The following is a 13,630-nucleotide window of genomic DNA, read 5'->3' on the forward strand; positions in this document are numbered from 1 at the left end:
TCTACGCCCAGCTCACTAGCAGCATCAGTTGAAGCGCCCCTGAAATAGTATAAAATAATATAATTTAAAGAGGGGTTTTTATAGACCTATATATATCCCACTCCTGTCTCTATGTTCATAGATTTCTATTTTTTTTTATTATTATTATATAAAGCTGCACATTTTGCCAAACATATATTCAGTTGCATCAACAGGGCCAGGCCATTTGCTTCTCTATTATGGTTATGGATGCTTCTGTCCAGCCGGCGAAAAAATGCTAAATCAATAGTCCCTTTAACTTTTCTGTCATTCCACTCTCAAGCCAAAGCCGACTAATCCCTCCCAGGCTCCCACCCTCCTTCCTCCAGCGCGCCGCTGATGCTGTAATCGTTAGCGTTTTACTGTCCACACGCCTCCCATCCGTCAGCGGAGAGCCTCGCGTGTCACCTGGGGAGCAGCTTCGCCGCACCTACCAGCGGCGCTCCTTCGATCCGTTTCTTGTAGATTTCAACACACTGGTCAGGCATGCAAGCAGGGGGAGGGAGGGAGGGAGGGAGGGAGGGAGGGAGGGAGCTTCATTAGCTGGCCTTCATCCATTACCACCACAGGGCCCAAGCCGGCCACTATCAGCGAGGGATGCAATGTTCTCAGCCATTAAGTAAACGAGCAGGCTTCATTACGGGGCACTCGGCCCCCGCGCCGCCATCCGTCTCTCCCGACAGCACAAGCACAATGCGCATAACGTCTTGAAGTAGCAGCGTGGATCGCCAACACACTGCTGTGGATAGCGGTGGGAAAGTGTACTCTCTTAAGCAAATGAATACAGAGTAAAGAGCTCCTGTTAGAGAGTAGTACTCGGTACTCTGTACTGGAATAGAACCCGGTCTGACTTTTGAGAATTTCATCCTGTAAATTTGGGAGCTTAAGGTTGTGATCCGATTGGGTGCCATTTTCTTGCGCTCAAACGTGAGGCGCGGTGGAGTACATGGAGAATAAAACGTGCAATACCACTGATTACCATTGCTACCTCAGCTAACATTACATAAGTTATGACCGTTAGCATTGATTGCTCACAGCCCTCTAGGCGTTGCTTTTCTCTCGTCGTGGTAAGACCTGGTCATAAAAACAAGGTTTGTTGGAAACTGACAAAATGAGCTTTTCCTCCATTATTGATTGGTTTGTTTTGCTGTCGATTTCTCTTCAGAGACCTCGGATTTGTAATCCCTCCCCTTGGTTGATTTGATTTGGTCCGTCAACAAGAAGGTGACATTGACGTCGGTGCGCTCCACTGCTAAATTAAACTTTTTCAACTGAGTGCTCGAAAAAGCAGCACTTCAAATTTCAAAAGCTCTAGGCGCGTAGTTTGGAGGAGACCTGCACAATAGAAAACAACAGAAAAAAGGTGTGGGTGCATTAAAAAAAAGTGTCCAATGTGATCACAGCCTAAAGGTATAATCTTGTCACACAGTGACCTCGAGGAAAAAGAGCCCTGCTTTGTACTGTGCCTTTGTTTTGGTCTAATGTGTGGGTTGGAGTTTAGTAATTTATTATACTGTGAATCTTCTCCAGACCTCTCCTGGCAGAGGCTGAAGTGTGGCCAGCGGTAGCAACCCCTCCCCTATACCCACTGAAACCCAACCCAAACATCAGACAAAAACAAAAGATGTAAACAAAGTGCAATTAGTCAATTACATTACAAATTCTACCTTTTTTAAATGTGGGTTCAACTCCCATCTCATCAGTGCTTCCCGTCACTACGGTTGTTCCAGCTTCCCTCTCCTGTCCCTTTGAGGACGGCAGTCCTGGTGCCTAGAGCAGGCAATTCTGGGAAGAAACCCTCATTTCCAGCACACGAGAGCTCCTTAGTCAAAGCCAGTCTCCCCTGACAGGCTCTCCCAGCCTGCGGAGGAGCAGGCAGTAAAGGGCCCCACCATTACCCGGCCCGGCTCACAGAAGAGTAGTAAAATCTTTTAGTGCTGATGCTATGTTGAGACACCATGATGGTGATGTGGACAACGCATCACCGGCATCCACATAAAAATCGATAGGAGACGGTTAATGGTGCTTTATTGCCTGCTGTTGTGTATGAAAGATAATAAAGAAAGTGTGCTTTGAGTTGACCTAATGCCTGGCCAAACTGGAGTCAAATGAGGCATCGTAAAATAGTGATTTCCTCTTATTTACTATGAGGGCAGTAAAAAAAAAAGAGTGCAGGCGCACCCTCGGAATGTAAAAAAGCTGCTTCTTTATTCATGAATGTGACTAAAGAGCCTCGGTCTGTAGCATTAACGGTACAGTCTGCTTTTATTCCAGCTATTGACTCTGTGACATTTAAATTACAAAAGCGCACAACCATCAAGCATATCGCGGACGCTTCAGCCCGGAGTTTTCAATAACGCCACCATGCGTTACTAAACCCTGCTCTCTTTGGTTATCGCTGTGATTGGTATTCATTATCCCAAAAAAGCTCTCCGAATTGACTGATCCAAATCAAATGTGCCGCGGTGAGATTTTGTCTCGAAGCTTGACAGTGACAAATGGCTTTGTGTGTTTTCCTCCCAGTACCCGTTCGGGGAGGACCTGGTGAGCTCGCTGCTCCTGCCCCTGGAGGCCGAGCTCCGGGACACCACGCACACCTACTGCGGCAGGGCCAGCCACCTGTTCACCAAGAGGCTACAGCGCACCGTCCACTCAGCCCGGCGGTGATCCAGGCACACCTACTGCGGCAGGGCCAGCCACCTGTTCACCAAGAGGCTACAGCGCACCGTCCACTCGGCCCGGCGGTGATCCAGGCACACCTACTGCGGCAGGGCCAGCCACCTGTTCACCAAGAGGCTACAGCGCACCGTCCACTCGGCCCGGCGGTGATCCAGGCACACCTACTGCGGCAGGGCCAGCCACCTGTTCACCAAGAGGCTACAGCGCACCGTCCACTCAGCCCGGCGGTGATCCAGGCACACCTACTGCGGCAGGGCCAGCCACCTGTTCACCAAGAGGCTACAGCGCACCGTCCACTCGGCCCGGCGGTGATCCAGGCACACCTACTGCGGCAGGGCCAGCCACCTGTTCACCAAGAGGCTACAGCGCACCGTCCACTCGGCCTGGCGGTGATCCAGGCACACCTACTGCGGCAGGGCCAGCCACCTGTTCACCAAGAGGCTACAGCGCACCGTCCACTCGGCCCGGCGGTGATCCAGGGGCGATGCTAAATCCCACGGAACACTTTTTTATTTTTACATTTATTTGACATTTGCAGGTCGTGGGAGTGGTTTAAAGGTGCACGTCGCCAAAAGAAAAAGCAATGCTACAATGCAATCCAAAAACTCCCCTTTGCTCACATTCATTTAGTTTGACAGTTATTGAGAGCATATGATTTTTAATATGGCCACCAGTGATGTCACCGGGGACATTGAAGGGACAGGATGTGTCGTGTTAATTATAGCTCCATGAAAATATTTGGATGATTAGGAGAAAAAAATAGCAATACTTTGCCCGCATTTCACTGTATGCCCTGGTATGTATGTATGTGACAAATAAACCTCTTGAATCTTGAATCCTATAGGGACTGCTACCATTATCATCTCATTGAGCTGTAATTAACACAACACGATTAAATGTCCCTGACATCACCGGTGGCCATATTCAGACTCATACTCTCAATAACTGTCAAACTAAATGAACGTGTGTATGAGTTTTTGGTGGTGTGGTGGGAGATTATGTTCAAAATCGGCATTGTTCTTTGGCGAAGTCCCCCTTTTTAAGGTTACACAACTTTAAACCTTTAGCATGGCCCTGGGGGGGGGGGGGGTGGTGTCGACTTGCGGCTTTGCTGCTTGGCCAAAGACCTCTAGTATCTACCATGATCCATGGAACACACCATTATCACTCCCTCCATTAACGACCGCGTCCTGCCAGGCAGCTCTCTTGGCGAGGAGTAATGAGCGAGGTGACCTGCAGCTTCCTCCAGTGAAGATGGCCCAGGAGCTCACGTTACAAACATGAACACTTGAAAGTCTCGAGGGGAAGTCGTATCTGTAGAATACATACCTTTTGCCACATACAACTGGACTTGTTACACATCCATCCTGTGAATCAGGTGACAACATCACGCCTCTCATCACGAGGGGAGGAATGCACTGAAAACACCTTTCCCTGCAAGAGATTCTTAACAAAAGTACAACAAAGGTACTTGGTCCTGACAATCGGGTTGCAATGTTTTTTTTGTTTTTTTTTCATCTTGAAGTACAACTGACAATCACATGATATAATGGACCTATCTCAAACCTCACCCTCTTTCCTTGATCCTCTAATCACAAGTGTTGCTTTCCTCTGAGAAACTCGGTTTGTCTGAAGAAGCAACCGTTGTGATTGGAGGATCAAGAAAAGAGGGCGGGTTTGAGAGGTCAATTGTCTATGGTCTTAAGAAGAATACAGCAAGGGTTCTTAAGTACATGGTCCATAATCTAGCTTAAAAAGAAAATGTATTAGAATCAATAATATAATTGTTGTGTGTATATATATATATACAGTATATATGGGTTGTCTTATGTCTTAGTCACTCACTACAGTAGGTTGTGGAAAAGGGCTGCACTTCTTTTAAGGTACTTTATTGCTACTCTACTCAACAATGCTGTACATGTTTTTAACATTCTGATGAATGACATTGCTCATGGAAACCTTTTAAAATTTAGAATATGGAAATATCAGTATTTATTATTGATGGACATCTCTTGGAAAAGAAAAAGCACTTTTGATTAGATTTAGAAGTCATCATGACTGAATGATCTCTAAGGGTGTTTTCACATTAGGTACGATTGCTTTGTACCGCGCCTGAGTACACCCCCCCCCCCCTCTCTCCACTCCCCTGCCAGCCAGCTTTCACACTAGTAATGTTGTTCCCTACCCGAGTACCGAGACCACGTTTTTAAGTGGACCGGGGCGGTTCCTTGATCCGGTACACAGTGTTTGGACTTTGGGGTCAAGTGTACTCTGATCCGGGCTCGGGTCCCCAGTGTGTAAGCCCCCATAGCTGGTATTTTTGGAGTAACGGGTCTACTGTACATAAACAATAAATCAACATTTTATGTGGAATGTAGCTAACTGTCGCAGGTTTACCAACAGTCAACATTTTCAGGGTGGTGTTTGGTGTGCAACTTAATTTGCCAATTTCTCATACTGTAACTAGAATGTTGTCATCATTTTCCCAACATGTCTGAAATCTGAAACGTGAAGGGGTTAAATTCTGGTTTATAATCTTATTTTATTGGCAAAAATATTTGCACTATTGATTTATGAAATCAAGGATTGTGATTCGTATCAATGTTTCAAACATTTTATTGAAAAGAAAACTATTGGAAGTTATATGGCAAATACATATTTTGAAAATCTACTGTGGCCATTTTCAAATATCTTGAATGTTTGCTGTGAATGATCTAATTGGAATATAATGGTAAACTATTTTGTCTCGAGATCATTTTAAGTGATATTTCACTTGGGTAGCGCATTTAAACATTTATGTTTAGCATAAAAACCTCTAGGAGTTCAGAAGCATCCAAAACAAACTGGTCAGACTACTGCTTGACCTTACTCCTAGAACCCACCTCACCCCTGCCCACTTTGACAACCTAGGATGACTTAGAGTAGACGACAGAGTACAGCAACTTGCAATGGGCCTACACTACACCACTAAGGTACCCATGTACATGTCAAAATACTTCCCAAAGGTTAGTGAATACCATGACCACAACACCAGAGGGAGCTCCACAAATCATGTTCAACCCAGATTCGGCTCGAACAAGGGACTAAACACGCTTCGTAATTATGCCACATCAATGTGGAACGCCCTACCCACAGCTGTAAAGGAATGTGAATCACTACCCACCTTCAAAACCACTCTCAAAGAGCACCTACGGGAGACTGCAATTCGAAACTGGCCCCTGTAAATGTCCAAAACCCAACCCCCTCCAATGTACAGTTGTCCCAACCCCCCCTGATGTAGACGAAAGTCTTTCTCTGGTCTGCATCCCCTTAACAATTGTGTGTATTGAGCTGTACTGTATTGTACCCATTCTGCAATCTGTTAATACAATTTTCAATCAATCAATCCAATGTTATCAGCCCTAGGGAACCAGCTCTCAATGCTGCTAATTGTAAACAGGCAAAATTACTTCTCTCAAAGTAAGACCCTTATCAAAGCCACGTGCCAAAAATGTGCTTAAAGGAACACGTCAACATTATGAGAAATGCGCCTTCCGTCTTTTCCAGAGTCAGACAAGAAGATAAGATGCCAATTTCCTCTGTGCGTTCAATAGAAAGCTATCCAGCTGCAAGCTAGCCTAGCTTAGCACACATGGATTGAAGCAGAAACGGACCGGACCACTATCCTATCTTAAAACTCTGGCACAGAGAACAAAAAGAAATTGAGAACAGCGATTTTACAGAAAGAAATTATTTTATGATATACTTTTTTTCTTTTTTAATCCAAATTAGGGTATTTGTCTGGTGGTAGGGGAGAGTTGGAACCTCTGTGACCTCTCCACTTCTGTGGAGCTTCATTCATGTAGACAGAAAAATTACTATCTTTACCGTCATTATTATTCTTTGTTTTGGTGTTGTTGCTTGTACAATGTACATGGAAGTATTGTTTTATTCTGATTGTACAATGATTTTATGTTTGAATGTGTTATGTAATTTTTAGAGGACCACAGGAAGAGTAGTTGTTACTGTGGTAACAACTAATGGGGATCCTAAATAAACTAAACTAAACAGAGGAAATTGGTATCTATCTCCTTTTCCTAATTGGAGAAGACTGTAACCACATTTCCCACAATGTTGGCGTGTTCCTTTAATAATAAGACCTTAAAGCAATCTTACCGAAACAAGCACACAATATATTATACATCCCACTTTTGTTATAGGTTTATTTGCATACTTAATTGGACTAAACAAGCTTAATTTGGTGATTGGTAGTTCCTAGTAAGATGATCTGTGTTTTGCTTCTGATTCCCTTTTATTTACAAAGACTCGACGATGAGACCCGCTGCAGACACATACTCTTGCACTCTCACACTGACTTTACACAAAGCATGAGCCATGATGAGCAAGAGGGCACCCGCGAGATGACCATGAGAAACCAATGTGTGTGTGAAGACTTCAGACTTCTGAAGAATGAGTCATTAGATGGCCAAAAAGAAGCTGACGTCAGTGCCAGTAACCTCTGGCACCTCGCTTCACAGGCAGATTGAAAGACTTGCCTGGAATGAGTGATGGACGAGGTATGTTTCAATGTTCTCTTTACAATAAAAATATCACAGTAGCAACATTTCCCAAGCATAAGAAGTGGTAGTTTGCAATTAGTGGGGGAAAGGGAATCTTGTGTTTTTAACGTACAATGAGTCGTGCCTTGATCAGGAGTTTTACAAATTACCCGGTTAACCGTCTAATGTGGTAGTGAAAGGGTTAACCCTTTGTTGTGTGACAGTGAAAGGGTTAACCTTCTGTATTGTCGCAGTGAAAGGGTTAACCATTTGGTAGTGTGGTAGTGAAAGGGTTAAAGGCCATTTAAATGAACCTCTAAACTGCATTTTAAAGGGATAGTTCCGATTTTTGGAACCCTAGCCTTATTTATTACTTAACAATGATTTATGTTGATTGGTAGAAACCTTTCTCAGCACATTCCATAGTGAATTTCAGTGAGTCTCTTGCTCAGACAGGAGCTCGACCCCATTGACTTTGCATTGGTTTGTGGCCAACTAGATGGAGCTGGTATGACGAATGGCATGGATTGTGCTGAGAAAGGACTACCATTACATATCATCATTGGTAAGTAAGAAATTGGGCTAGGGTTCCAAAAATATCCCTTTAATGAAATGTTATTAATATTGTAACAAGCACAATTTCTGGTTCATGGTGTGAAGCCCTCAGAAGACTGACCCTGTTTACATGCAAGCAATCATATTGATCGATTTAATCAATTACCCAAGTATACATGGATTTATTTATTTATTTATAAAGTTTTTTACGCAACCTGGAGTTGTCTCAGCTCTGTCTCGCGCTCCAATTTATCAGCCTTGCACAAAGCTGATAGACAGAAATAACTAACTAATAAATAATGAACTCATTCTGCATTACATGTCAGTAACTTATATACCGGTATATTGAAACCGTTGACTGTTGTGTCATAGGCCTAGTTTTAATAGGGACATTTCATCTTTTGTTTAATGAAACAAATAGGCCATTGCTGTGCTTAATAGGTCTATGATTGAATTATCTGCCACAAATGTGAACGTTTAATAAACCATTACATTTAACAAAATGTGGTTAAATTAAATCTGTTCTCTCCTCTGGACGAGTGTGGATAAAGCAAATAAATGAATCCGTTGAAAAGGAGCTTCACAAGTTAATCTGGGTGGGTTTTGTGAGTGGGAGTTGCTCATTAGCTGGATAAATTCATGAATGATTTACGGTCAAATATAGCGTAGTCATTTGCATCATTCTCCAGAATGAGATTTTTGTTTGGCAGGAGGGAACAGATCCCTACAGTAGCACATCTTACTACAGTAACATTTATTGACTCATCATCATTGTTTCTACTTTTACAATTCTACAATTGTGTTCACCATTTTACATTTACATTTAGTCACTTAGCTGACGCGTATATACAAAGCGACTTACAAATTGTGTACAAGTCAGCAGGTGGGGTACATCTCTGGCTCAAACCGTCTCACTCAGACACAACCTGCCCTCCCTATCCCCCTCCACCCTCTCCTCTGACATAATATCCACTCTACCTTCGAGTGACACCTTCTCTGCTCTCCCCACAGAGATGGCAACCTCCACCCTCCTCTCAGCCCTTGCAACCTCCTTCGACAAGCTCTGTCCCCTCGTTGAGAAACCTGCCCACCGTTTCCCAGCCAGTCCATGGCTGACGGATGCAGTGAGAGAACAAAGACAGGTCCCGAGAGCGGCTGAGAGGAAGTATAGAAAGTCACGCCTCACTGCTGACACCGACACATATCACAACCTCTTGTTAACATTCTTCAAACAAAACCATTACTAATGCCAAAGCTTCTTTCTTTCACCATAGGGTTGAGGCCTTTGCCAAGAATCTTCGCAAACTGCATGCTACCATGTCCTCCCTCCTCACTCCCCCCCACCCCCTCCTCTCTCATCTTTTTCTGCCGAAGACTTTGCAATCTTCTTTGAGGAAAAAGTGGAGAACATCCGCAGCTCCTTCTCCCAACCCCCACCCATTCCAAACACTGAATCGAGAACCTCATCCTTCACTCTGTCATCTTTCTCTCCCATTACAGAAGCCGAGACCCTGACACTGGTAACGTCGAACCGTCCGACTACATGCCAGCTGGACCAGCTACCCTCCCCACTCCTCCAGACCATAGCACCGAACATCCTCCCATTCCTTACTGCAACCATCAACTCCTCACTCAACTCGGGGGTGGTCCCCACCTCCCTAAAACAAGCCAGAGTCACGCCCCTCATAAAAAAAAAACCCTGAACCCCACCGTCATAGGCAACTATCGTCCTGTCTCTCTTCTCTTCTTCCTTTCTAAAACACTTGGACGTGCTGTATCCAACCAACTTACTGCTTATCTCTTACAGAATGACCTCTTAGACCCTAATCAGTCTGGCAAACGGCCCTTATTGCGGTCACAGAGGCACTTCACTTAGCAAAAGCGAAAGGCCTCTCCTCTGTCCTGATTCTCCTAGATCTATCTGCAGCCTTCGACAGTCAACCATCAGATCCTCCTCGCGGCCCTCGCAGGAATGGGAGTGGCTGGATCTGCGCTGACATGGCTGACATCATACCTCAATGACCACTCCTACCAAGTGTCATGGAGAGGGACTCTGTCGGCCACCCGCCCCCCTGCGGACGGGTGTCCCCCAGGGCTCGGTCCTAGGACCCCTTCTCTTCTCCCTCTACACTAAATCACTGGGTAACATTATCACGTCTCATGGCTTCTCGTATCATTGTTATGCCGATGATACTCACAGGGCTCGAGACTTGATTTGGGACGAACAGAAATCTTTGCTGGGACGCATCCGGGACGGAGAGGATTTTTTTTTCACAGGAAATGTCAATTGGCCGACTGTCAGTGCGCGCATATATTGCTGTCAAATGGTGAATGTCTCGTGCTGACTAAGTTCACTGAAGTCTAAACGTAGCGTGATTTGCCAAATCCAATGACTATCTCTGCCTCCCAATGCAGCAATACGCTCATCCAGCATCAAGTTCCTACCCACCTCTCCTCCGGTACAGTACGCGCTGTGCACCGTACGATTGCAACGGTGCGGAACCTTTTTTTGCGGAACTTAAATCCCCACGTAATTTATCAACAACACTGCGGTCTGCTGTGAGCATTATAAAACAAACGTGTGTTTAACCGACCGTGAATTAAAGTGTCAATGCTGTTTGTCATTTTAACAGCAGATACTTTCTTAAATGCCATCCTCCCGACAGAGCAGTGTGACGGGGAGCTCTGATGGGTTCGATTGCTGGTGTTAGCATTAGCTGAAGAGCTAGTTTTAGCTTAACGTTACCTTGGCTAAAGTTGGGACTATTCATAATCCAGCAATAATGGCTGCAGACCTGCAAGCAAAGTACAGCAAGTTGGCAAAGGAGTATTCCAACGTAAATCACATTTTCACCAGTAAAGTTAGTCTTTCCATCTGCAGCTACATGCTAGCTAACCTAGCTCATGTTAGCGTCGTCACTGAACCACCTCGCGTACACAATTAATGACATGTTGCGGACAGCCATATCGGTGACAATGTTTAGCTTTTAGTGCCAAATGATAAGAGTCTGAGGCGGAGTCTCAAAAGAGAATGTTGAATATTTATTGTGCAAAAATCACAACAGATCCTCTCCAACGGAGCCTTGTAGCTGAGTAGGGTATATCTGCAGAGCCACTTGGTAACGAGTGCAACACCGTGTAATGTCCGTGTGGATCGTTGGAGTAGGGTATATCTGCAGTGCTGCAGCCCCATACTCAGTGTATAGATTTGTATTAGTATCATAATCAATCACCTGTTGTTGAATAAATACCATTACTTTCTAGTTATTACTAAAAAACAGTATATATAAAACAGTAGCTGTATAAAAAAAAAGAAAAAAAAAAGTATAATTTATATAATTTAATAAAAAAAAATTAATGTATGCACTGGTATCCCCCCCCCCCCCCCCCCACTGTACCGGAAAAATACCGAACCGTGACTTCAAAACCGAGGTACGTACCGAACCGTGGATTTTGTGTACGGTTACACAGTTTCATTACTAGTCAAGTGTCATTACTTTAGTTATCAAAGGTGGAATCTCTGGACGCAATGACATTATGTAGTTTAAAGCTAAACTTGATTTGATCTTTATTTATCTCTAACATTTTCAACCATAAACACACATTTGTAATAACAAAAAAAAATAAAACGAAATAAAATACATTTAAATATATTTTCCTATGGAAGGAATAATCAACATGGCTCCAATTGGTTGACTATAACAGCACCGTGACCAAATATCCCTATACTAGCACCTTGTTAAACACTTTTTTTTTTATATTTATTTTTAATCATAATTATTCTTGTGAAATCTTTCCACCATGGGAGCCTTTTGACTAAATCAATTTATTCTCCCCTTTTCTGAAAGGTGTTTCTTATGGCAATAACAACTATAGACAACAAAACCAAAGTAAAGAAACTACATTTGATTTTTTGGGACGGTTACATTCACTTTGGGACGGTTAAAATTGTATTTCGGGACGGTTCTGGGACGGTGGTGAAAAAAGTTAGTCTGGAGCCCTGGATACTCAACTCTTCCTCTCCTTCCCTCCCTCAGATATCCACGTCTCTGAGCGGATCTCGGCCTGTCTGTCCGACATCTCCGCCTGGATGACGACCAACCACCTCAAACTGAACCTAAGCAAAACAGAATTGCTCCACCTGCCGGCCAAATCCTCCCCCCTGACTGACCTCTCCATCACAGTCGAGAATGCAGCTGTGACCGCGTCCCCGACCGCCAAGAACCTTGGTGTTCTGCCTCCCCAGGCAGTGTATAATGGTTTGATTTACTTTAACACCACCTGTTGGTCGAACGTGGTATATACAGGAAATAGGACCTCACGGACAAACAGGAAATAGTACCTGTTGGTAGTCTGTAAGTAATCCTTTATTACAATTACTTGTTTGCAAGGTTATCTTTCAGTTTTGAAGCATATTTGTTGTCGATGGGATGTTTTTATGTTTGTATTCAATTACTGATAATACATGCCAATGGCTGATAGTTATGTGGCATGTTTAGTACAGTATAGTATAGCTTACATTTGTTACAGTATGAACAGGTTTTGTAATTCTGGGTTTACATATAATTATTTAGTAAACATACTGTATGTCTATACATTTCTATGTGCATGTTATTCTTGTTTCAGTTTTACTCCTATCCTAGCAACATGTCAACAAGAACTACATTAAACAAGGAAGCTACGTTTGACTCTTGTGTTGCTTATTGAAGAGTTTGGCTGGCCGTCTACCTTTGATTAAAAACATCATTGGGAGGACAGCACAGTAAAAAGACAATGAGCAGCTGGTGCAATGCCACCCTTCAACAGATCAATCTCAGCATGTAAAACAGCATGACTGACCCTGTCAAAGAGAACGGCAGAACCTCTCAAGTCAGCGCAAGCAGCGACGGCACACCTACATATTTAGCCTACACCACGGGCCCGTGCAAGGGCAGAGGCAGCACGTGTACGTGCATCATTCGCAGTGGAAGAGGCTAAATTTAAATATGAGCTGGCCAAGAGGGAAGCGAGACAAAGAATGGCGAGACTGGACGCTGAAGCTTTGGCTCTCCAAAGAGAGACAGCCGCCGCTATAGCACAGGCAGAGGTATTGGAGGCAGCCGAACAGCAGGTTAGAACACCGCTACGCAAAGGCAGGAAGACGTCCTTAAGGAGAGACATTGACGACCGCGCAAGTGCCTATGTAAAACAACAGAATGAGTTACATAAAACCTTGTGTCATGATGTCCCTGCCCCTTTGCCTATTCGACCTGATGGCAGTCTAATCGAATGGGGAACTGCACATGGGGATTTGCAACCTAACTCCCCTGCTGTCTCAGGACACATCCCTCCTGTCTCAGGACACGCCCCTGCTGTCTCAGGACACACCCCCACCATCTCAGGACACGCGCCTGCCGTCTCAGGACACGCCCCTGCTGTCTCAGGACACCCCCCGCCATCTCAGGACACGCCCCCACCGTCTCAGGACATGTCCCTGCTGTCTCAGGACACACCCCTGCTGTCTCAGGACACGCCCCTGCTGTCTCAGGACACGCCCCTGCTGTCTCAGGACACGTCCCCGCTGTCTCAGGACACGCCCCTGCTGTCTCAGGACACGCCCCTGCTGTCTCAGGACATGCCCCCGCCGTCTCAGGACACGCCCCTGTCGTCTCAGGACACGCCCCCGCCGTCTCAGGACACGTCCCCGCCGTTTCAGGACACGCCCCTGCTGTCTCAGGACACGTCCCCGCTGTCTCAGGACACACCCCTGCTGTCTCAGGACACGCCCCTGCTGTCTCAGGACACGCCCCTGCTGTCTCAGGACACGCCCCTGCCATCTCAGGACACGTCCCCGCCATCTC

At 45.0% G+C, this 13,630-nt stretch overlaps 1 protein-coding gene across 2 annotated transcripts in view; it reads left to right on the plus strand.

Annotated features, from left to right (window-relative positions):
* Window positions 1-6,839, plus strand: part of LOC311245521 (glucoside xylosyltransferase 1-like) — a 29,597-nt gene extending 22,758 nt beyond the window's left edge. For both annotated transcript variants that reach the window (XM_084335390.1, XM_084335391.1), the window contains one exon: window positions 2,542-6,839. In XM_084335390.1, coding sequence (XP_084191516.1) covers window positions 2,542-2,685 — 144 coding nt within the window. In that variant the 3' untranslated portion in view covers window positions 2,686-6,839. The remainder of the gene's footprint in view (window positions 1-2,541) is intronic.
* Window positions 6,840-13,630: the final 6,791 nt, after the last annotated feature.

This window comes from Notolepis coatsorum (assembly GCF_963971535.1).
Source record: "Notolepis coatsorum genome assembly, chromosome: 18".
NCBI lineage: Eukaryota > Metazoa > Chordata > Actinopteri > Aulopiformes > Paralepididae > Notolepis > Notolepis coatsorum.